The sequence below is a fragment of the Mustela nigripes genome, chromosome 7, assembly GCF_022355385.1.
Source record: "Mustela nigripes isolate SB6536 chromosome 7, MUSNIG.SB6536, whole genome shotgun sequence".
Classification (NCBI taxonomy): domain Eukaryota; kingdom Metazoa; phylum Chordata; class Mammalia; order Carnivora; family Mustelidae; genus Mustela; species Mustela nigripes.
The window spans coordinates 2012041-2035786 of NC_081563.1; the positions used below are offsets into that span (position 1 = coordinate 2012041).

The 23746-nt window shown below is 52.6% G+C and overlaps 1 protein-coding gene across 1 annotated transcript in view; it reads left to right on the forward strand.

Annotated features, from left to right (window-relative positions):
* The window catches only part of DCDC2C (doublecortin domain containing 2C), a 152664-nt gene extending 136605 nt beyond the window's left edge, over positions 1 to 16059 (forward strand). Inside the window, exons 12-14 of the mRNA XM_059407515.1 lie at positions 13871 to 13932; positions 14330 to 14513; positions 15886 to 16059. Of these exons, the coding sequence (XP_059263498.1) occupies positions 13871 to 13932; positions 14330 to 14513; positions 15886 to 16059 (420 nt within the window). The remainder of the gene's footprint in view (positions 1 to 13870; positions 13933 to 14329; positions 14514 to 15885) is intronic.
* Positions 16060 to 23746: the final 7687 nt, after the last annotated feature.

A 23746-nucleotide genomic window follows, 5' to 3' on the forward strand; every position in this document is an offset into this window, starting at 1 on the left:
TGCTGAAAATAAATAAATAAAAAGAAAAAAGAAATATATATGTATATTTTTACCTTTAGAAAATTTTCCTCAGCATGAAGTACATGCCGGGAGTTCTGTAGCTTTGTCTTAAGAAACTCCCAGTCCAATGGATGTACCAAAACAACCAGGAGCTTCTAGCTTCTGTGTGCGATGGATGGAAGGTTGTTGGTTATTCCCTCCCCTGTTCCCCCAAAGGGACACATGCACACACACACACACACACACACACACACACACACACCCAAGCCTCAGCCGGGGACTCCTCAAAGATCAGCTTCCAAAGAGAGGGTCCCCTTCCTGTTCTTACCTGTCCATTCACATGCTTCCTGGATCCTTTGGTGTTTGATGCAAATGGGACTGAAGTCCTTGGGGCTCAAAGTCCTTCCTTAAGGAAGGCGCCCTCTTAGGGGAATTCTGCAGAGCATGGCTAACTGGCCAGCTGGGCAAATGTCGCGGCAACATGGCGACAGAAGGTGAAGTAGTGCTGAGCCATCGCCAGTGACCGTGTCCGGCCCTGATCTGCTCTGCGTTCTCACGTTCTCCTGCTCCGCTTGCTGCCATGCCTCGTAAAGGAGCTAAGGTTGTCAGTTCGCAGGCACTGATAGAATCGAGCGAGAGGGCTCAGAGAATCTGTTTGCTCCACTGAAAACATAATATACGGTTTCTTCTTTCAAAAGACCCCGAGCCCCCCATGTACATGATAGACTACAGCAATTTCAGGAGGGCTACTGTGGTCAGCCTATCAGGCAGGTAATATGCATTTTAAACGTGTTCTAAATGCACATTCTTACGATGGATGGTACCTGACACGCAAATAATTTCTGTTATGAAAGCTCTTAAATACACTACATAAATTTGATGTTTATTTTTCAGCTTTCTGGATCCAGCCGTGGGCTCATCATGATTACTTTGCATTGGAAAAATTGCCTTCAGAGCTAAGAGCTCGTACCTGGCCTGGTTTCCAACACGGCCGCTTAGAACACTCGTGCCGGTCTTGCTTCCCCCACACACGCTGATTGGCTCTTTCTACAAACAAAGAGCATATATCCAGATGCCGCCCCTGTTGAAATGCAGTTGTTCAGTATGGAAATGTGTGCATTGCCACAGTATTTCCGGAGGCCTGGCCCATAAATAATGAGAGGTCTTGACAGCCCCGGAAAGAAAATTAAATTAAAATGTCCAGCGTTGAAACGGCATCGGGACAAGTCACCAGGACGGTGAGAGCCGTATTATACTGTAAACACGCTTGCCCCTTTGGTTCAGAACACACGTTGTGTTGGCTCTGTCGGCAGCCTTTTACTGCGGGGCACGTTCTGTGTCCTTCAGGTCCACAGCACTGCCGCTCAGAATTCCCGTTTCCAGCATCTGGGCTGGTCTTCAGGCCAGATGTTCTGCTTTCTCTAGTTTTTCTACATCCTCCAAGGGTTTGGCCAGATTCCTCCTTGACCAATATTTGTTCAAGAAACACTTCTGAGTGCTCAGAAGTCCTCTTATGTCCCGGACATGCTGGATATATGGAAGAAGCACGTATGACCACACACCCACATGCACACACACACCCCTGACTAGGCTGAACGGGTAGGCAAACAGTTATTGCAGCTCAAGCACGAAGCAGGTCCACAGCCTGGTGTTGCCCCAGAGGGCCAGGTGTGTTAGACTGTTTCCAAAGCTAGAGAGGATTTCAAGGAGGGTTCTGAGGGATGAATAGGAGTTCACGAGGAGGAAGAACGGTGCTCTAGGCCAAGAAACACAGACATTCGAAGGGGATGAGGTGGAGTGACAGAGGGTTTTTTAGGAAAGCAAATCCCAGGACCTTAACTTTGTGATTTGCTTTGTGAACTAAGAAGCTTGTAGCTGAGCCTTTCCTGTGCTTTGATGTCCTAACTGCCTCTCTCTTGCTCACATCTTACAATTCTTGAGGAGAGAATGTGCTATAAATTCCAGGTGTTGAGGCAGGTTGCAGAGAACGAGGGGATGTGGTTTGGTCCTGCATGCCGTGTGGCGGAGACATGTGAAAATGGCGTCTGTTCCAAAGGGTCCTGTTGAAGTTAGAGCCCCAGGATCTGCTTCCTGGAGTTGTGTGTGCTTCGCTGTCATTGCCTTGAGGCTGCCACACAGGTGCCCCTGTTGCTGAAAGACGGTGCCACTGGTCACTCATGCTGCTTGGGTCCGGAGTCCCTCTTAGATGCTGCCTTCCAGCGCCTTCCAGTTGATGGATGTGCAGATCTATAATCTTAAGTAAGCATTTTCCTCCTATCTCCAGAGAACTTGCTTTACTTTGTTCCCAGATATTTTCAGTATTTTAAAAAGAATTTCCCCAGGGAGCACCACACAGCCTCATGGATTTTGTGTTCATGGTGGGGTCGAGAAGCCAGGAACTGCTCTCAGGTAGGAGCTCGCTGGAAATGGCTAGAAATTGTGCCATGTCCTTTATTGCATATTACCCTTCCCTGGCATGGATGGCCGAGTGATGGGGTCCCCTTTCCTCCAGACCTGTCCGTCGAGATCTTCACTTTGTTGATGAGATGCTGTGTTCACGCTCCTTTCCCTTGAACTTGTGTGCAAAGCCTGCCTTCTCTGTGTACATTCTGTTTGCTTTCTCCTTTCTACTCTCAGGTGAGATAATTATTTCTCTGCTCAATTTTGTAAGTCCTTCTGAGAGTGAAGGAGAAAAATGTGTAGCCTTCTGTTCATGAGGAAATACATTTATTCACAAGAATGAAGTTTAGCAGCAGAGTGGAAGGTAGAAATAAACTTAACTTAGTCCTTGAATTTTCAAGAGAGAAAGTATAGTGGAAACGTCCCTCTACCTCTCTGTGACTGTAGAGCCTTGAGCACACCATTCCTGAGCTCAGTCCTCATCTGATGAATGTGATAATAATTCTTGCTCCATAGGGCTGCTGATCTTTAAGTAAGATAATTAAAAAATGCTTATCACAGCTTCTGGCACACAATGAGGACTCAATAAATAGTGATATTATCTTAAATTTTTTTCAAGGGGGAAACAAAAAGTAAGACTGAAATTCACCTTCCCTTCCTTGCATAATTCCAAGGCAAAAGTGTTCAAACGTACGCTTTGGTACAATTTCCACTTAGGTCCAAGAAACCCAGGTGTGTCCAACAGTGGTTTGCGAAGTGTGGTGTGACGAGCACTCTTGGGAGTACAGGTGGAAAAGGCGTGTTCTCGGTTCTACCCCAAGTCAAGCAAGCCAGATCTGGCAATCCATGCGCGTTAGACAACACAGACACTAATGTTTGAAGATCAGGGCAGCTCGAGGATTGACTGGAAGCGATCTTTAATCTTTCCTATTATGAAAAGAAAGAAGCTCCATGTCGTGAACCTCTCATTCGGTGGAGGTTTTCCTGGGGAGGCCGGAATCTCTTGCTAGTGTCCCTGGGATGACACACAGTCCCTCCAAAGCAGGATGACGTGGAGACCCTCAGGGGAATGCTACCGCCCCTCCCAGGACAAGGGGATCCCTGAGGGAGGCACGGCACTGTTCTGCCATCAGCTAACTGGAGAGCCTGGGAGCTCGAGGACCTGTCTCATGGAGAATCCATGGCTTTCGAGCTTGTAAACGGCCAACGAATGTGTCTGCCAACCGTATTAGGCTTCATCCTGCTTTTTTCCCTGTGGACTTTGTTGCTGAGCACACAGACATCACTTCCAGGTTTTGAGTTTTAGCGTGGGTTTCAGTGGTCAGGAGGGACAGGGGCAAGCGATGAAATTCATTTTCTTTCCTTTTTTTTTTTTTTTTTTAAGAGAACAGCTACTGCTTACAAATAGAGTGAAATACAGACATCTCCAAAGACAGAGTCCTTATGTCATTTTGTTTCTCTTGTTTCAAAACTAATACATGGTTGAGACAGGAAGTTGGAAAATTATGAAGAATATATTTTTTAAGAAGAATAAATTTCACCATCCAAAAGATTACCACTGTTAACCTTTCCTGTCTTATGTCCCAAGTCTCAATATAACTATGTACGTTTGTGCACATTGTTTAAAAAGTTGAGCTCATACTGTTCCTACCCTTTGGTAACTTTTTCAAACACATAAATGTATCATGTAAATGTTTTGACATTACACATTCTCTGAAGATGTGATTTCTATTGGCTCGCGGGCATTTACGTGGTAATGATTTATTTATATACAGAGGCCATTTTTAAAAATTTATTTATTTATTTTCAGCATAACAGTATCATTATTTTTGCACCACACCCAGTGCTCCATGCAGTCCGTGCCCTCTCCAATACCCACCACCAGGCTCACCCAACCTCCCACCCCCCGCTTCAAACCCCTCAGATTGTTTTTCAGAGTCCATAGTCTCTCATGGTTCACCTCCCCTTCCAATTTCCCTCAACTCCCTTCTCCTCTCCATCTCCACATGTCCTCCGTGTTATTTGTTATGCTCCACAAATAAGTGAGACCATATGATAACTGACTGTCTCTGCTTGACTGATTTCACTCAGCATCATCTCTTCCAGTCCCGTCCATGTTGCTACAAAAGTTGGGTATTCGTCCTTTCTGATGGAGGCATCATACTCCATAGTGTATATGCACCACATCTTCCTCATCCATTCGTCTGTTGAAGGGCATCTTGGTTCTTTCCATAGTTTGGTGACCGTGGCCATGGCTGCTATGAACATTGGGGTACAAATGGCCCTTCTTTTCACGACATCTGTATTTTGGGGTAAATACCCAGGGGTGCAATTGTAGGGTCATAGGGAAGCTCTATTTTTAATTTCTTGAGGAATCTCCACACTGTTCTCCAAAGAGGCTGCACCAACTTGCGTTCCCACCAACAGTGGAAGAGGGTTCCCCTTTCTCCACATCCTCTCCAACACGTTGTTTCCTGTCTTGCTAATTTTGGCCATTCTAACTGGTGTAATGTGGTATCTCAATGTGCTTTTAATTTGAATCTCCCTGATGGCTAGTGATGATGAACATTTTTTCATGTGTCTGTTAGCCATTTGTATGTCTTCATTGGAGAAGTGTCTGTCCGTATGTTCTGCCCATTTTTTGATATGATTGTCTGTTTCATGTGTGTTGAGTTTGAGGAGTTCATTATAGATCCTGGATATCAATCTTTTGTCTGTACTGTCATTTGCAAATATCTTCTCCCAGTCCGTGGGTTGCCTCTTTGTTTTGTTGACTGTTTCCTTTGCTGTGCAGAAGCTTTTGATTTTGATGAAGTCCCAAATGTTCATCTTTGCTTTTGTTTCCTTTGCCTTTGGAGACATATCTTGAAAGAAGTTGCTGTGGCTGATATCGAAGAGACCATTTTGATGGAACCTTTCCCCCTCAGAACCTACTGGTATTTCCCCTCATTTGTGGAGCTGTGGAGGTGCTGTTCTCGTGTCCCTCCCCACTGGGACGTCCGGGACTCCCAGTGTTTGATTTACCTGGCAGTTCAAACATGGCTTTTTGAAACCTGCCAGCTACCTTGTGGAAGATGCTGGACCGTGCTGTCTCGTTGGCTGGGTGACTCCTTCAGTGCAGGGCACAGACGCCGTAGCTCCCTGGCTCCCGGCCTGCCCCCGCCACAGCCCCCCTCCCCCCCCGCTCCGCTGCTGGGTGTCTGCCCCTTCCTTCTGCCCAGCCAGGCTCTCGTTCAGAACCCTCCTGATTTCATGTCACTTTGGTGCTCTTGTCTCCAGCTTTGTCACATCTGCAGTGACCTTCATGTCGAAAGCACTGGGCTTCAAGTCTGTTTCAGCAGTTTTCCTGGAGCGGACACGGTTCTTGGTGAGGGAACCAGGATTTGGCACTTGGAGTCTGCAGCCAAGGGGCATGCCTTCTCCACTTATATTTTTTTAAAATAAATGTATCTCAAAAGTAATGGATAAAGGGCAACACAAACCATAAAGATTTGGCATTTGTTTTCATTATTCCTAGAAGGAAGGTTCTCGGAGAATCCTGAGCAGAGGGTTCCGGGCAGGTTGGGACTGTCCCTGCAGTACGCGCCCTGGGGTAGCCGAGGGTGGGGGCAGGGTGGCCCCAGGGGATGGGGGATGGGGACAGACGAAAAGCCACTGCAGGAAACAGAAGATCCTACAAACTGAGGTATTTCCTGATCTTTGCACTACGTAGGATCCAGCATTTATTTATTTATTTATTTATTAATTATTCACTTAGCAAGTTTTACTGCACAACACGAGGCACCAGACACTGTCTCAGGTGCTCTGCACATAGCAGAGGCACCTGGCCTCGTGGAAGCCACGTCCTGCTGGCCACAACCCCCCCCCCCCCCCCCCCCCCCCCCCCGCCACGGGGGCCCCCGGCCTCGCGGAAGCCCCCCCCCCCCGGCCCCCCCCCCCCCCCCCCCCCACCAGGTGCAGGTGTCTGTTAGACACTGCAGCGGTTCTGACCTTCCTGGCCAACATCCCACCCAGCGATGCAGACGAAGTTCCGAGGCCGGGCCGTCAGCCTGCTTCAGCGTCCGCCTGTGCAGCTGCCAACATGGGGCATGAGCTGTTGTGTCCTGGACCGTCTCTACACAGCCCGTTTGCCTGAGGGTTCAGCTGTGAGAGCCAGTCCCCGTGGGAGAGGCTTTTTCCTGGGCAGGCTCTGGTGGCTGAATTTTGAACACCGGTTCCCTGAGGGCACCCGAAGGGAAGAGCCCGGGTGGAGGGTGTCACCGGCGGGGGCTCCTCGCGGAGGCCGGCCAGCAACGCATCCTCCGAGGTTACAGACGACGCTCCGGACAGAGGCTGATGTTTGAGCAAAGCACAGGGGCCAAGCGCAGGCATCGACCAGAACCACGTCCACACGGGGCCAGGTTTCCAGGTCCTTCCACTTGTCCTCTTGCCCCTCTACACAGGGGTGGGGACCACGGTCCAGTCATGTGGAGAGCCTGCAGATGAGCCGTGCGTGGGCTCCAGTGAAGCTTCCGGAAAAAGGTTACTGTGGGCTGTGACACAATGCGGCCGGACGAGTGAGGCTTCCCCAGGGAGACAGAAGCATTTGGGCTGCTGGTCCCTCTAGGACAGTGGGTGGGTTTCATTTTCTGTGAACAGAGGCGTGACAGTGTAGCCTTGGGGTGATGATCTCCTGCCCTAGATGTCCGGACGCAGTGGCGCGGGGGACTCGCCTGGCGGGGCCTGAGAAATGGGGTGAATGGGACGCACCCTCGGGGTGTGTGGGTGAGGATCAGCGTGTCCTGGAGGGCCTCCCAGAGTGACATGGGCCGTAGGTCCCTGGTGATGACCATGTGGCTATTTGCGGCTCACCTCTTCAAGCTACAGAGCTTGATGGATAGAAACAGCTCAGAGACTCTGTAACCTTAATCCATTCTGGGGTCACAAGAGGACGAGCCAGACCCTGGCTTTCAGAGTCACAGTCATGGGAAGGGGCTGGTGTCCACAAAATGGTGCGTATCAGGCACTGCTTGGCGGCTCCAATACTCAATCTCCCGTTTCTGCCACTGGGAAACCCGGCGGTTCATTCAGGAAACCACGTAGTAGCTCAGGACTCCCTTCCAGCCTCTCGTGGGACCCGGCGAGCCCACGGAGGGGGCCCTGGCCTCTGGGTGAAGAAGAAGGGTCCTGCCCAGCCTGTGGTGCGGGCCCCTAAAGAGATGGACCCTCCCTTCCTGGGAATGAAAAATGTTTTACTTTGATCGGGCCATTTGAAAATTTGCTGTATGCCGAGGAACACAGGAACACATTTTTCCTGCCTGTGTCAGTAGCAACACAATAGTCTTGCCTAGAATGATCCCCAAAGAAGCAGGTGTGCTCCACACCAAGAACTGGGGGGTCCAGGGGCCATGATTTTCCTGTGCTGGGTCATGGCTTTCTTTTCCCACAGTTGTGACTGTGGGCACGGTCCCCTCCGCTCACTGGCCTCACCCCGTTGGTTACCTCCTCCAGGACTTGCGAAACGGCGTCTCCGGCTTCGTGGACACTCGCTGCCTAGGAAGAGGGCCCTGAGCCTGTGACCTTGACTCTGTGACCCTCTTGGGGCTGTTCTGTTCGGGGCCACGGCCACCACCAGGAGGGGTTACAAACGGGATCCCGGATCCTGCATCAAGGACAGGAGGGACCGGACAGGAGGGTGGAGTCCCTCAGGAGGCTCCCAGAGCCCTTCTGCTCGTGGGAAGTGGATTTAGGAGGATCAGTCGTAACAGACGTTGCCTTTGGCACCGGTCCCCTCAGCAGTTTTATAATCAGACACAGATCAGTGTGGGGACGTGGGGACGTGCGTCTGGCAAGCACATCTGTGCGGATCTGCGGCGCCCGGTGAGGGGGGCGCACACTTCATGCTCCACGGAAGTCGTGCACACTGGGGGCAGGAAGGTGGGTTTCAGGTCACCTGGTGCAGGGTTACAGAACGGGAAACTGAGGCCTAGGTCGGGGCATGAGGGCGCCTGTCTTTGGGGCAAAGCTCTCTCCAGCCTGCACCTGTTTCCCTCCCTGGTCTCTGGTCTGGTGCGTTTCCCACCGCAGGTCATCTCCAGGCTTTTATGGGGTGTTGGCCCTTGTCGACAGGGGTCTCTTTAAAATCTCTGCCACTTGGCATCTTTTGTGTTCATTTTGATATTATTCCCTCCCGCATTGGCTTTATGCATGACAGCTAAAAATGTGTTAATAATTAATAAAGATAAATACAATGTGAATTAAACAACACAAATATGTTAAACAATGATCACTCCTTCTCTGCCTCTCTTGTGAGCGAGGACTTAGGATGATGAGACTGAAGTATTGTTACTTTTGCTACTTAGCAAAAAAAGAAGTTCTTTTAGTTGGAAAAATTATAAACTGTTTCTATTTTTCTTTTTCCCAAGCCCTCTGTTTCCTTGGGCACATTCATACACAGATGTAAACTCTTCTACCTGAGAGTATGTTAGTCTTCTGAAATGAGTTATTTGGGTTGCAAGCGCGGATTTATTTAAATATGTGTATGTCTGTATTGCCATTTTTCTAAGATGTAAAGGATTCTCGAGGTGCAGGTTCATCCTGTGGCATGATCGAGTGCTAACAAGGACTGCAGAGAAAAATGCCTCTTTGTGGAAAAGCCTGGTCTGGTCGCATGGATTTTGTCCTTTGGGATTGGGCTTCTTTACCCATTAGCGTGCCGGTACCAGGGTTATTCAGGGACTATAGGAAATGAGATACATGTAATCCTCGTGTACTCTCTGTACTAGAAGACAGACTCACCCACTAGGGTTTACGTTCTGAACAGACAACCACTAAACTTACAGAAAACACTCGTTTCCTCCAGGCACGGCCGCGCGAGGTTATTACTGGGTGGTCAGAAATGCCAGCCCAGGACCTCCCTCTTTAATGTCCTATCTCTGTTTTAGGGTTGCATAAGAAAGATTCCGGCGCTCCTGTGTTATTATGAGGACACAGGAGACGTCTCTTCTTCACATCTTAACTCCCAGGACAGTGGCTGTGACAATCTCAAGAGCGGTACCATTGACCGTTCTGAAATGTCTGAGACCATGCACGGCCGTGGTGACTGGTGTCGTCAGCACGAGCAGGTTGGGGGCTGGTGTCGTCGTGTGACGGGTCGGGCTGGACACCACCTCGGGCTGGTGTCGTCGTGTGACGGGTCATCTCCAGAGCTTGTGGCCGAAGGACCGGACATGACTCGCCGGTGTATTCAATTCAGAAACACGCACACGGCTCAGGAAATAGTAGTAAATTTGGAGAATTAAACAGACCCCATTCATAATGGAAAAGCTGGTTTGCTCTACTGGTGAATTTCCTTCCTGACCCGGGAAATCGGATGATCTCACCCACCTGCTCCGCGTCCTGCATCTTGACTCTGCCTCCTTTGTCCTGGGCAGGAGTTGCTGTTTCCTTACGCTGAGGTCACGCCAGCCCCGTCCCCTTCCTTCCCTTGTGCACCTTAAAAAACGTGTTTTCACCTACTGGCTAGAGAGGGATTTTTCTGTGCTTCTGTGGGATTTTGTCAATTAGATTGGAAGACAGGAAGGAGGCAGTGAAGAAAGGCTCTCGTCTTGCTTTTCCTAAATCCCAGAGGACGCTCCAGCCCCCGCCGCGCGGCTGACTCAGCCCGTGAACCTGCACCCCGACTCCGCCTTCAGTCCTCGCCCGCGAAGCGCCCCAGCTTCTGGGCTCTGCCGATCGGCTGGGGTCCGTGGGCGTCGGGCTTCCGAGCTTTGAAGGGCTGCAGCCTTCAGCGGCTGGGCAGGGCACGCGGTGCTCACTTCTTTGAAAACCGGCATCCAAGTGCTTTTGATTAAATATGGAAAAGCTGGCTGGAAGCCCCGGCCGGAGGACGGCCAGGAGACCTCCAAGGATGTTCGCACTCTGCAGTGCTGCAGCGTCTCGAGCAGGCTGGAGTGAATGCAGACCTGAAATGGGAACACGGGGCAGAGCGGGGTCTCAGGGAACCTCAAGGACAGTTCCGTGGGCTCCCTGCGACCGAGAGAGGGGTTTGGCTCTCACTTCCACTGGATCCAGGCGTGGGTGCCCGAGTCTGGAGCACGCTGTCGCCTTTGCCCGGTGACCTTTCTTCCGACCGTGCCGGCCAGAGGGCCCCTGTTACCCTGAAGTCCTGTGACACTCGGGATCTCCTGTGCTCTGGGGCCTAGTCAGTCTCACAGGAAACCCAGCCTCCAGAGCCCACGTGTGCTCCGACGCCCACCGTAAACTCGCCTCCTGCGCAGCTCCGCATCTCTGTCTTCCAGGCTCTGGACCATAAGCACATCAGTCCGATTCCTGCCTTCCCAACTCGAGCATCATCCGACCTGCCCCAGGGAAGCTGACCAGCCTGGACCCCGCAGCCAGCAGCACCCTCAGGGCAGAGCTGGCCAGTCTTCCGTCCAGCAGAGCTTAGCACATCCTATCTTGTGGTACTTTTCTGTTTCCAAACTGAATTGCTTTCAGTGGTAGTGACTGTGCCAGTCAGATCCCAGGGACAGTACACCTGTCCCCTGCTCGTCCGTGCCACTCAGAGCCTCCGCTGGCGATCTCCTAGACTTCAGGGAGAACCCGGCGTGGATGGTGGGCGGGAGAATCCCCAATTGTAGATGCTGTGTGAGCGGTCGGCTCGACTGTCGCCTCGTTCTAGAACACTAAACTCAAGGCTGCTCACAGTGCTTGCTGTGGGGTCACATTAAACAATTTAAATGGATAGGTTTCCTCAATGCTATTTTTTTCACTTCAGAAGAGAAATACCATATTTTTAAGAATATTCTATTAGTGCATTGTTTTTGAGGGCTCCCAAAGAAAGAGACAAGGTAGAAATATCCCAATTACCTAAAATGCCTCAAGAATGGTATATACCTAATTTCCGGTTCACCGGCTCTCCCAGAATCCCTTTCTTTGCACTTTTATGTACTGGATGCATGACGGTCTCCGTCCTTCTTCTTGTTGCGGTAAAGACAACACGCAACATGAGTCTTTGATGCTTTGCCTCTGAGAGAAAGAGTTGCTTTATTTGAAAATATTAATTGCTTCTAGTGTGGCCATGCCCCAGGTTTAATTAAACGATGTTGGTTGAGATCCAACACGTACAGGACCTGAACTCTGATCATTTGTTCCTTATCTTTTTAAAGATGGAGTTTTAAATGATGTGTTTATTTCATCAGCAGGGAGAGCGTATCACAATCAAAAGCCACGTACACACGTTAACATCTTTTGTGCTCCCTTTACTTGCCAGTCTGAGTAAGCAAAACGCTCCTTTATTCTCGGAGGCCAGGCCCAGTTTGGTGAGGGGATGTGACCCACAGTGTCGCAAATACCATAAATTCATTCTGAAATAAATGAGTTCTTTCCAACCATTGGTTAATTAAACCAGAGGAAAGGCAATATCTGTATTTATTTTTGAATTGGTTACTGTTCTGAGTGATGTCACTGAAGAATGTAATTTTGGAATTGTCACAGGTTCCTTATGACTTTAGTCCTGAGCCAGACACTCCTTAAGATTTGGAGGAATCCCATCTAAAATGAGAGTCATAAAGTTCTGTGCAAGACTAAATTCATAAATAAGGTCTGGGAATGGTAGCACTGCCTGATTTAATGCCTTTGTCACGGGCGTAATTTATAGCTATACATTTGAAATATAGGCTTTCTAATTTAATGGTAAATCATGGAAGCCCCTTGTTTTTTTATGGGTTCGTGGCTCCTGCTTGAGAGCTACAGCGAGAAGTGAGGGAATTGTGCAGAAGCATAACTGCTCCACTTGGAAGAAGTCTCTGAGGGGACCTAGTCTCAGCTCCCGACTCTGCCGTCAGTGATCTGGGGAGCAGAGGGGAAGGGGAGAGAAGGTTTTGATTATGGGTGACGATCCCTGGGCACAGGGCTCCAAGCCGGGTGGGCTTAGGGCTCCCGTCATAGCAGTTGCTCAGTAGCTTCCAGAGAAGAGAAAAGATTTCATCCAGTCTTCAGTTGGTGAGAGGAGTAAAAGGACCTCATTCTGGGGGACCCGGGTGGCTCAGTGGGTTAAAGCCTCTGCCTTCGGCTCAGGTCATGATCCCAGGGTCCTGGGATTGAGCCCCGCATCGGGCTCACTGCTCAGCGGGGAGCCTGCTTTCTCCCACCCTCTCTGCCTGTCTGCTGGCCTCTCTGCCTGCTTGTCATCTCTGTCTGTCAAATACATAAAAAAAACAAAAAAAAAAAAAAAAAAAAAAAAAAGGTCACAGCCTTGCTGAGGTCAACAAGTAGGCCGAGGACAGCCAGGGTGTAGCTGTGGTAGAAAACCAAGTCTTCCTGCCTGTCTGCTGGGGTCTCTTTTCCTTCCCCAGATCCAGGTATAAGGAACTATGGAAGCGACAGTTTATGCTTCATGAAAGGGAAGGTGGACCAGGGGGGCAGATCCGTCAAGGGAAGTCAGGAGAACCAGCTTTGCCGCGCACCGACGCAGCGCTTGAATCCACAGGAACAGAGAAGGTTTTGAGATTGGTGCTCAGGAGTCACGGGGGCCTCGATGGGGTCACCAGCTCAGGCAGCTGTTCATTCCCCTTGCAGAGACCGGACCTCTCTGGTAGGTCACCCTGAGCATTTGTAAGAGGCTCTACGGCTCTAGATGCTTTTCTGTCTCTTTTTCAGGGGTTGGTTTTGGGGGGAGAGGTTTCTGTAGGCTTCGAGAGTGTTACAGGACGTCAGCACGACGGCTCTCACGTTCCGGGTACTCAGGGGAAGTCTGCTGAATTACAAAGTCCACAGGACCCAACTAGGTCGCTGATGGAGAGTGGACGTGGCTAATCTAAGCGGCCACTAGATGTCACTGTCCATCCACCGACCGCGAATCCACCCCCCACGCCCACCCCCACGTGGCCGGGACAAAAGCCTGGGGAGCTGCCGCAGGTGCCGACATTTCCAGCTGGTTTCTCACAAGTGACCGGTCGTCTCTCGGGGAAAGACGGATTCCCGGGTCATTCAATTCAGGGTATTTTCTCCTTCCTTCGATTTAGATCCAGAGCTGACGAGGTCCCCCTTTCTTTGTCCCCCAAACTTTTCTTTCGCCAACACAAACACGAGATTTTACCGTGGAAGCAGGTCGGGGAGGCTTCACGGGGGCCTCCGCGGGAGGCCGTCGTGGGCACCTGGCGTCTGCCCACCTTGGGAGGCTCTGCAGACGCCTGTCTCCACTGGAGCCGGGGCCGTTCTGACCCCCGGGGGGCAGGGAAAACGGACGGGAATTCCTCCGCTGCCCCTTCCATGTGTGGGCTGTGCGACCTTGGAGATGTTGCTCGGCATCGCCGACCGCGCGTCCCTCGCTCTGGGGCAGGTTTTCCCGTCTTGCCTGCTAGGACTGCGGCGCTTACGCTCCCCGTTCCTGCGGCTCTGTTAGGGTCTGGGTTGACTGTCGCATTCCCTGCGCTCGTGCCTGAGATGGGCCCAGCGCGGTGCGCCTCGTCTGTGTTGGCCCAAACAGCTGGAACTCCGCAGTCGGAACCTCACCGTGAAGGCTGATAACCTCCTGATCCTGTTGTCTTCGTGGGTTTCCCGACTGTGACAGGGAGCCCCGAAAAGGACACTCTTAATTCGAAGGACCCTTAGGGTTTATTTAATTCAACCCCTTTCTTATTGCTTTTTATTCTTTCTCCAATATTCCACAGGGAGCTGTACAACCTCGTGAATAGGAGGTTTTCTTACAGTTTCCCTAAGGTGTGAGAGCGACCGGGGCACTGAGGAAGACCTGTGGACAACAAAAGGCCCGCCGTGAGGGCTCCTGGTCCCCGCGTCCCTCCCCTCCGCTGTGAGCCCTGCGCCATCCACCTGCTGGCCTCTGTTTCCGCTGGTCCTCGCTGCAGCACACGGGGCACCAGCGTAGTCCGGACTTCCCCGCCAGGAGACCGGCCTCCCCCGAACCACTTAGCTGGTTACCTGGCAGAACCGGCTTCTCACAGCTTGGCTTCGAGCGGCTCAACGACTCACAGGAATGTGGGTCAGGGTCCTGTAGGAACTACCTGATCGAGCTCAGTCACCCTGAAGAAATTCAGAGACGAACCCGGGACGGCCCGCCCAGTTTCCTCTGGTTTCACCGGAATTTCAGACGAGTGTCGGGCCAGACGTGTGTGCGTGGGGGGCGGGGGCCCATCTGCGCGAATCACTGAGTATGAAAAGAAGGGTAGGTTTAGCCTGCAGGTGTTGAAAGCTTCGCTCGTGTCAAGGAAGAGACCCGTGAATACCCAGAGTTGGTGGATGTCGGCGGGGGCGGGGGGGCCGTGTCGTTCGTAGCAGAAGCTGCGTCGATGACGGCTCACCCTCTGCCTCTTGATCGCCGGAGGGTTTCCACGGATACTGATTCGGAAATGCCAGCGGTGCTCACGCTGCCGAATGTTCATCCTCGTTGTCATTGGAGATATGTCAGTCTCTCCTGGGGAGGGGCGCTGGGAATTCGGGGCTTGGGGCCAGCTCCGGGCCGGCTCCAGCTTCCCGCTCCGGTCTTACTTGCTTCTTGGAGGCCACCAGGCAGCACTTAACCTCCTCTTCCCGTTCCGTCGTTCCGTCTTCTCGACGCCGCGTCTCAGGAAGCGGGCAGGAGGCGGGAAATTGTCATGAAGCCGAGGAGCTCGGGGCACGGGCTGGGAGGGTTTGAATCGGATCTGGAGGAGAAGGCACGCTTCTGGATCTACCCCCAAGGGCTTACTCAAAACTCTGAAGTGTGGTATTTAGGAATGAAGTCCGGTGCATGGGGAAAGAGACATAAAAAAAAAATGCTCTTTGTAGGGTAATCTGCAAGGAGAAGCATTTGACCCAGTGCCTTTGGAGCAAAGGGTCTCATGTCTCCGTAGGACAGGTGTGGGGGACCCTGAATGGGGGTGTTGTAACGCAGAGGGCAGAGGACCTCCGATCTGCTCAGTGGACCCAGACTGGATGCTTAAACCCCCTGACCCCTGATTTTTGACGTTGGGAATGGGCAGATCCCTCTTTTAGCTGCGTGCCACAGTCGGGGAAGAGTGACGTGTGACAACCGGGAGCATCAGACACTGACGTGTGACAGGTCTTCACGGAGCACCGCAGCACCTTGTAGAGGAAACGCTGGAGGTTGCTGTTGGAAGGGGTGTTTACAGCTTTGTCACTTCAGAACATTGACCAAGTCCCTCATTTCTGAGTTTCAGTGGATTGAGCTCATCTATACGATAAGAATCGTGACGCCGACTCCGCGGAGTTACTGCCCATGGGACACAGTCCAGAAGTCGCCCTATGTCTGCTGCGGGTCCGTGCGAGACCCCGGGGACGCCTGAAACCACGGAGAGTACCAAGCCTTGTACATACCACGTGTTTCCTATATACACACAGACATATGATAAGGTTTAATTTATGATAAGGCGCAGTAAGAGATTAACAACAAAAACTAATATAGACGAGAACACTTTTAACGATGATCGTAGGGAAAGACCGGTGAAGGCGCCCACTCAGACCACCCTGCCGCTCCGCGCACAGCTTCTTCCTCCCGTGAGGGCGCGTGGTGACAACACGCCATGTGACGAGGTGGGGGCCCGGGACGTAGCCTCAGGCTCTGCTGACCTGCTGACCACGTGCCAGAGGCAGGGTCAGCGGCTTTTGCACCACAGGTGGACGCAGGCGACCAGAGCAGGGGACGTGGACAGTGGCTGAGCGCCCCCTCCGGCCCGTGCGTACCGTCCCCCCGGCACACAGCGTGGACTCTCAGAGCGATGACTGCCGTGCTCCCGGCCCCTCCCTCCCCCTTATTGATTGATCAGCCTCCCGAGGAAGTGATTAGAGAATGCGATGGAACACGGGAGTGTGGTTCCTATTTATAGATCATTAATTCGTTGGCCTTTGGGAAAGTCACGAACGCTGTCTGCCAAAGCATTCGTCTTTCTTCAATCGGAAGCGAGTCCTGTGTCCCCAGGGCGGTGCGAGCTGCCTGGTGTGTCTCGACAACCGGGAAGGAGCCGTGGGACCCGCGGGGACCCAGGATGTGCGCTCAGCTTCGGTTGCGCGGCAGTTTCCGTGACATTCAGACGCGCGTTCTGTTTGGAGTATTAATTATTTCTCTTCATTATCGAAAGGAACTTGAGTCTGTTTCCGATGCGCGCCAGTAGAGAATGTAATAAGAAAGAGAAATAAGGAGCCGGATAGGAGGGGAGGGCAGCCCCCCAAGAACTGGGGACGGGGGTCTCGGCTCCCAAGTGTTACCTTCAGCTCCGCACTTCCGAGCGGCACCGGCAGCGCCGGGCAGGGACCGGTCTGCGGGTTTTGTGTATTTCACGGTCAGGGACGCTTTCCACCAAAGCCAGCGTTTTCCCGACATACATTCTAGCAGATGGACGCAAGGGTCGTGGCAGCCTCTTTGAAGACTCAGTGTCTCTCTTCTCTCGGGATCCCCTGAGCATAGAGTGTCCCCTGTGTCGAGGAGTCGGTGAAGGTGATTTGGGAGGGGCTGTGCTCGCAGGGTTAGGGAGACGCTGTCCCTCGACCCAGGCACGGGGTGTACACCCTTCCCAGATGGGCACATGGGTAGATGCACAGCCTCGTTTGCTTAGATTGTGGGTGACTCCAGCCCCGGCCACGCCCGGCCCCTGCCGTCCTGCTCGCGCGCTGGTTGGCCTGAGGTCCCTCGTGCACAAGCAGGAGGGGAGGAACTATGGACCCGCTTCCTTCGATTCTAAAACGGGAACCCGCCGACCTCTGTGCGTGTGAGCGAGTTCCACTCAGCCCGTTCCATTCAGTTCATTTCCCGGTTCTCCGTGTCCAGGGGAGCTCAGCGAGCGTCTGCTCTGTGGTGGAGGGGGTGGTGGTGAGGGGGAGGGGGCAGAGGCTCTGTCCTTGTCCCTGGTGCAGACCCCCTGGCACCGCAGCCCACCTGGAGGAGGGGAAGCAGGGCCACGGGGTGGGGGTGGGTGGGCGCCGTGGCTGGGAGGGAGCCGCAGCCCGTGCAAATGTTCCTTTTAAATTCACGGGAGAGCGCACCCTTCTGGGCCACGATCCTGTTCTGTTCCGTATTATTGTGGAGTTTCCAATTAGGCTGTAGTTTAAAAAATATTTTTCCCGAGGGTTAATGTTTACATTTACAAATGTGTACAGCTTAACTAACAGTTTAAATGGAAATTCTAATGTAGTCTATGAATTGTTGGTTCATTTGCATATTTTATCAATTCACCAGCCTTCTGGGTTGTATACAGCGTGGTAATTAGAAACAGAATTAAAAAGGACTGTGCGTTAAAAAAAAGTTTCATTTCAGAATGCGAAATGCTGGCTGCCGAACGGCGGTTTCATCAAGGGCGTGTGTGTCCAGTGGGCGTGTGAGGGCGGGGGGCTCCTGGAGGTGGCCCGTCCACGCAGGGGCCGGCTCTGGGGTTCACGGACACAAAGGAGAAGACGGGGGCGCGGGGCCCTGGTGAGTGGGCTCCCCCTGCGTATTGCCGGGGTCCTTGGTGTTCTCACCAGCACCCCCTCTGCCCCACATCGGGACCCAGAGCCCGAGCTGCCGCCCGGACGAGCCGGGCCACTGTGCAGGGTGACAGCTTTCCTGGAAGCAGGAAGAGCGGTGCGTGAATGCTCCTCTCATGGCGGCCGGTTCCCTCCACAGATGTGCACGGAGGACCCTGTGTGCCCCATCATGATCGTCGGGGGCGCACCCCCAGGGGGCAGAGGAAAAACAAAGCTCACAGGCCCCTCGCCTGCCGGCTCTTTGCTGTCCTCATCGCAGACGCACAGCCCAACTCCCTTCCAGGAAGGACGTGCTGGCTGCGCGGCCCGACGTCCTCCACTGGCCGCACCCGGAGCCAGCTCGTCCTGGCTACCGCCGTCCAGAGCAGTTGTCTCCGATGTCCCTGCCTGTCTCGTAGCTTCTCTGCTGTCTTCCTGAGTGAACCAGCGCTGCAGCTGGTTTTCTGGTCAGGCAGACCTTGTTCTCCGGGACTTCGAAACAGTGGCTGCCTTGGGAGTGGCTGCGTCTCCAGAGCCCAGGGCTGTGCCTGGGACCCACGAGAGACTCAGCGTCTCAGCCAGGAGAGCCGGGCTCATGCTGCCTAACGAACCGCCCTGCCCAGCCCTCAGAGGCGGACTCCTTGCTCACGCACACATCCCTTTCCCGGGGGTAGTGGCTCTGGGACGTCGCTGGCTACGAAGCAATGAGTTGTGGATTAGCGAGTCACGTGGCCACGTCTACCCTCAGAGAGGAAGGAGGAAGGTCCTACTGGTGAGAAGCTTGGTTCTTGGACACACGCGGTGTGCATCAGGACGGGGGCGGCGTGACACGGCTGTCCACCGTGACTCCTGCGGATGCTGACTTGTTCCTGCTTCGTGGGAAGGCACCGCCCTCTAATGTCTCTCGACATAAAAGTGGAAGTCCCTAATGTCCCAGGGCCTTAAACAAACGTGAAGACGGTCTGGCCTGCGTTCACTTCAGTTATGAGAGGAGGCGGTGGTCCCCAGGTGTCCAGCATCTCTGGCGTGGCTGGACCGTCCCAAGGCTGCTGCTGTCCTGAGTCTGGGGACAGCCTCTCAGGGCTGCTGACCCCTGGACAGGCACTCGCCACATTCCTCTTATTCCCGTAAGAAAGTGGATCTCGCCCTTGCTGCAAACACTGCCTTGTTCGTCGGCCGCCTCCAGAGCGGCTGAGCACGAACGATGCCCCTGGTTCACCCCGACCTGGGCCTCCCCACGCAGCCTCGGCGCTCTGAGGACTCGAGACATTCAGGCGGGGTGCTTTGGATGGTGCCCGGGGCACAGTTAGCGTGTGAAGACCGTCCTTGTCACCTTGTGATTGTCGCCGTTACCGCGGAGGGGCTGGTGGACTGTCCCAGGGGTCCCAGGGACCACTCCCACTTACTGAAGGAGGGGTTGGCAGTTAGGGTCAGTGTTTCTCCTCCTTCGTGTCTAATTATCTGCGTTTGGGAATGCCGGTGGGAGGGACAGCGCTTGCCTCGTGAGTCCTCCGTGTTCTGATCCACAGCAAGGAGGGAAGGTAGGGGGTGTCCACAAGGGGAAAGTGAGGCTTGGGCCAGTCACACAGTCACCCCAGCTCTCATGTGCGGTGAACAGCAGCACAGAGCATGACCCAGCACACGTCGGCCTCACCTCAAGGTGCAGGCCAGGACTTCGGACCCCTGGGCGCACGTTAGCAGCTCAGGATAACCAACCCCCTTCTGCACAGAAGGAAGTTGGGGTTCAGGGCAGTCCTAGGTTGACAGAGCGTCTTCGGCTGTGTGGAACTGAAGCGTGTGCGACTCAGGTTGCCTGAGCCCGTCCTCCCTGTCCTCACAGTGGTGGGACAGTCCCCTCCAGGGGTGGGGCCCGGGGGGTACACCACAGGCTCCCTGGCTCCCCACCTTTTAAGTCTGGGAAAGGCAAGGGCAGGCGGGCATGGAGAGTGTCCTAAGGGGCAGCTTTTTGGGTCTCGAGGAAGGGTACCACCTCCCACCCACGCTGTGCAAAGGGCTCAGCTTCAGGGAGCAGGGGTCTGTGGGCATGGGGGGCACCTATATACCGTCTCTGCAGGTGCATGAGTTGGGGTTCATGGGCACGGCCCGCTCCTCACGGGACGGGGTGAGAGTCACGAGGCCGTCCTTGAGTGACAGTCTGCCTGCTGAAGCCACAGCCTGAGAAAGTGGGCATGTCATTCTCTCTGGGGCAGAGGAGAAGCACAGGGCAGGTCGCCAGCTTCCCTAGTCACTCAGCCAAGACCCGCGCCAGATCCATGTGGCTCCAGGAAGGAGTGGCCCGCCGGCACCAGGACTTCGTTTCTTGAACACGACAGTATTTTAATTCTCTCTCCTCCCTCCCTCCCACTGGGTGTCTCTGTCCTCTCCCCTCGCTCTCTCGAGCTATGCCAGAGAAGGGCTGATGGAAACAGCCAAGACAAATGACTTCAAGTCTTCAGATGAGATGGCGCTTTGCGATTTGACCTCTCTGTGTTGTCTGTCCGTTACACAGATGATCCGAAGTCGGTTTTATCTTTCTGAGTCTTTATCGATCTGTCTACCCACAGGCTGATCTCTGTGTGTTCTTCCATGTGGGAAGGGGTCAGGGTCCATGGAATTGGGTCGGAAGCTTCTGTCAATGCAACATGTCTTCCTGGCTCTGCTACAAGACCTTTGATGGGACACCTGGTACCAGTGGCGAGATTCCCCGTTTTACTTGTCTCTGATTGTCTCAGTGGCTCCATGTTCAAGACATAATGGTATGTGGCGATTCTCTGTGGCCAGGAAAGACACGGTGACAGGGCGCTGGGGGCAGGACTCCCGAGGCGGCCGGTGGAAAACTGCAGGGTAGACGGTGTGGGCCATGCTCTGTCCTGGTCCTGGCAGCAGGAGCACGGGCCGCTCTGTCCATGTGGTGACAGTCTCTGACACTTGCCCTGTGGTCAAGCAGAGTCGACTTCCTGACATTCGTCCACAGGCCCTGGCGGCCAAGGAAGCCGGGGTGGGCAACGCCTCTACACAGAGCCCTGGGATCTTCCTGTGTTTAAAAGTTTGTACAAAAAAGAAATAAATAGCCTGGAATTCTACCTTCTCTGTGGCCGAAAGGTACTAGTTTCCTCTGTAGATGGTTCCTCACTCAATCAGTGTTCCTGTAGGCCCAGGAGCTCTTTGGGCTCTGGCCCTGGGTTGCAGGGGGCTGAGGGCCTGTCTAACTGGCTGTGGGGCTGGGGAGGCTCGGAGGGTTGCAGGTGGGGCCGGACGGACATGAAGGCTGCCTGTTCCTGTCACCATCAGCGAGTGGGTCTGATGGGTGCCGAGGTGTCCGGGAGAAGTCCTAGACACAGCAGCACCGGTGGAGGGAAGGTTCACCTTACCTCTGTGCTTCTAGCCATCGGGGGTCTAGGCCAGGCTAATTTTGGCCTTATAAGGCAGGAAGCTAGCGTGGCTGAGAGCCTGCATGAATTTTGGGGGTGCAGAAACCTTCAGTCTATAGTGGGGGATGATACAGTAAGAATGCCGTTATGACTGAATGTTTGTGTCCCCCACATTCATATGTTACGTCCCAGCCCCCAAGGTGAGGGTGTAGGGAGGGGGGCCTTTGAGGGGTGAGCAGGTGGTGAGGGGGCCCCTGTGTGGGAGGAGCCCCTGTGAGAAGCATCAGAGAGCTAGCCGCCCCCTCCTGCCCGACCCCCTGTTTTCCGTCACGTGAGGACAGAAGAAGTCAGTCTGTGACCTGATCCCGCTGCTGCCTCCATGGCCGTGAGGAGCACACTCTGTCGCGTGAGACGTCCACTCTGTGGTACTCGGTCGTGGCGTCCCCGACGAGCACAGACAAACAAACGCTCGTCTTGAGCCTTTGTCTCTTCACCTATCTCTCTGTCTCGGCCTCTCTCAGAATCTTTCTCTTTTCTCTCCCTTGATTTAAAAAGCATGTAGTCTCTCTCTTTACTGTGCAAGCTGGCCGTCATGCTGTGTTTCTGTGTGTTTCTGTGGCTGCTGTCCTCGGCCTTGCACACTTGATAAAACTGTGACACTGATTCTCTTTAGAGTTTTCCTTCTGTCTTGCTGATGAAGTTTCCTAGAAACCTCATCTAGAGAGAGGCAGAGATAAATAGACATGCTTATGCTGTCTCTTTTTCAGAAAACCGACCAGGAGCCTCCTTGTGGCTTCTGATGCTTGAAAGGATGAAAGCTCCCGTCGCAGATGGGAGGGCAGCCATCCTCCGAGCCTCCTGGCTGGGGATCACGTGCTGGGAGCGCCACACAGGTCCTGGGAGGTCTGAGGGAAGGTCAGGACTCACTCTGGCATCCTGGTTCCACAGCCAGACGGACGATGCTCTCAGCCACTCAAGGGCAGAAACGTGGAATGTAAGATGCTTTCTCCTGGAATCTATTAACTGTAATTGTAATCAAGGATGCAACACTGGCTGAGTTTCAGATCTAATTTTCGAGTAGGATAGTCCAAGGGATTTGCAGACGTCCCGAGGATATCACATAGTTTCTGCAACCCTCCAAAGATGAACCGTTTTGTGAATCATCACATGAGGAAGAGCCGGTCGGGACACGGCAGGAAAAACCTGGCAAGTGACCCATGTTCTCATTAACTACGTGGAACCAACAGTTGACTGACGATTGCCGTCTGGATTACTGCAGTGATTCCTTCAGTGTTTTTAAATCAGGAAACATGTACTGAGCTCCCCTCCTGTGCTCTGGATACTGCGCTGAGCGCCAGCTAAGTGATGTAACGTTGCCTTTGATGGGTTCACATTCCAGAGGTGGAGGACTGCTCACTGTTGAAAATATTTTATTTCAGGATATTACTTGTCTAATTATGTGTAACAAGTGCTCTGTGAAAATGGTGTGTGCATTTAAGACTTAGACAAACAGATAAGCAGATGATAGATGGGAGAAATATGGATGGATGGATGGACGGGTAGACAGTAGATGAATGACTGGTTAGATAAACTGATGGAAAGACTGATAACAGATAGGAGATAGATGACGGATGGGTGGCTGGCTGGACAGGTGGACAGATGGTTGGACAGATGGATGGACAGATGGATGGATGGACGGATGGATGGATGGACGGATGGATGGATGGATGGACAGATCAACATTTATAAAAATAAAACATCGTCTGCACTATCAGGTAAACTCTGACACATTGCTGACAGTCAGCATCAACTACAACTGCCTTATTCATGTGACTGAAATCTCCGGTTTAGTTCATAAAGTGACTTACTGTAGTTGTGCTGCCTTGGGTAGCAAATTCTTCGGCTCTGCCTCAGAAATGCTTGTGAGGCATCCATTTTATTTGAACCAGTAAGTGAGAGATGTGTACATTCTCCCGTCTGCTTATTATTTTAATAATTTAAGTGCCGTCTTGCCTGCAAAAATGCCCCAGATGCTTACAGGTGCAGGAGTAGTTGTGTGATAGTGGAAAGAGAGCAGAGATTAGAGAGAAGTATGATGGATGACCCCTTAGACTCTAGAGTCAGAAAAAGCTTTCTGGAAAGTTATCTCATGTAAATTGTATATATTCAGTCTTCATTTCAAAGAAAAACAAAATTTCCAAAAAAGGACAATGTTTGTTAATTCAAAAGTAACCAATGTCGTGCCTTTATTTTATTTATTTTCTTGTGTTGTGCACTTACAGGCATTTCCTGCTTTAATCCCTTGAGCTCCCATGAACGTTTTTTAAGTCAACCAGTCAATCTATGTTTTCGAGCTAACCAAAGAAATCAAATGTACTGCAATTCAGAGACAAAAATGCTTTTTTCCCCAAATAGAACTAATGCAATGTAGCAGGTACTCCCTAGCAAAAATATCGCTCTTACTTAGTCACAACAAATAGATTTCTATTGGAGCCACTGTGAGCTGCACAAGATCTGAAAGCTCTTTCTATAAGCAC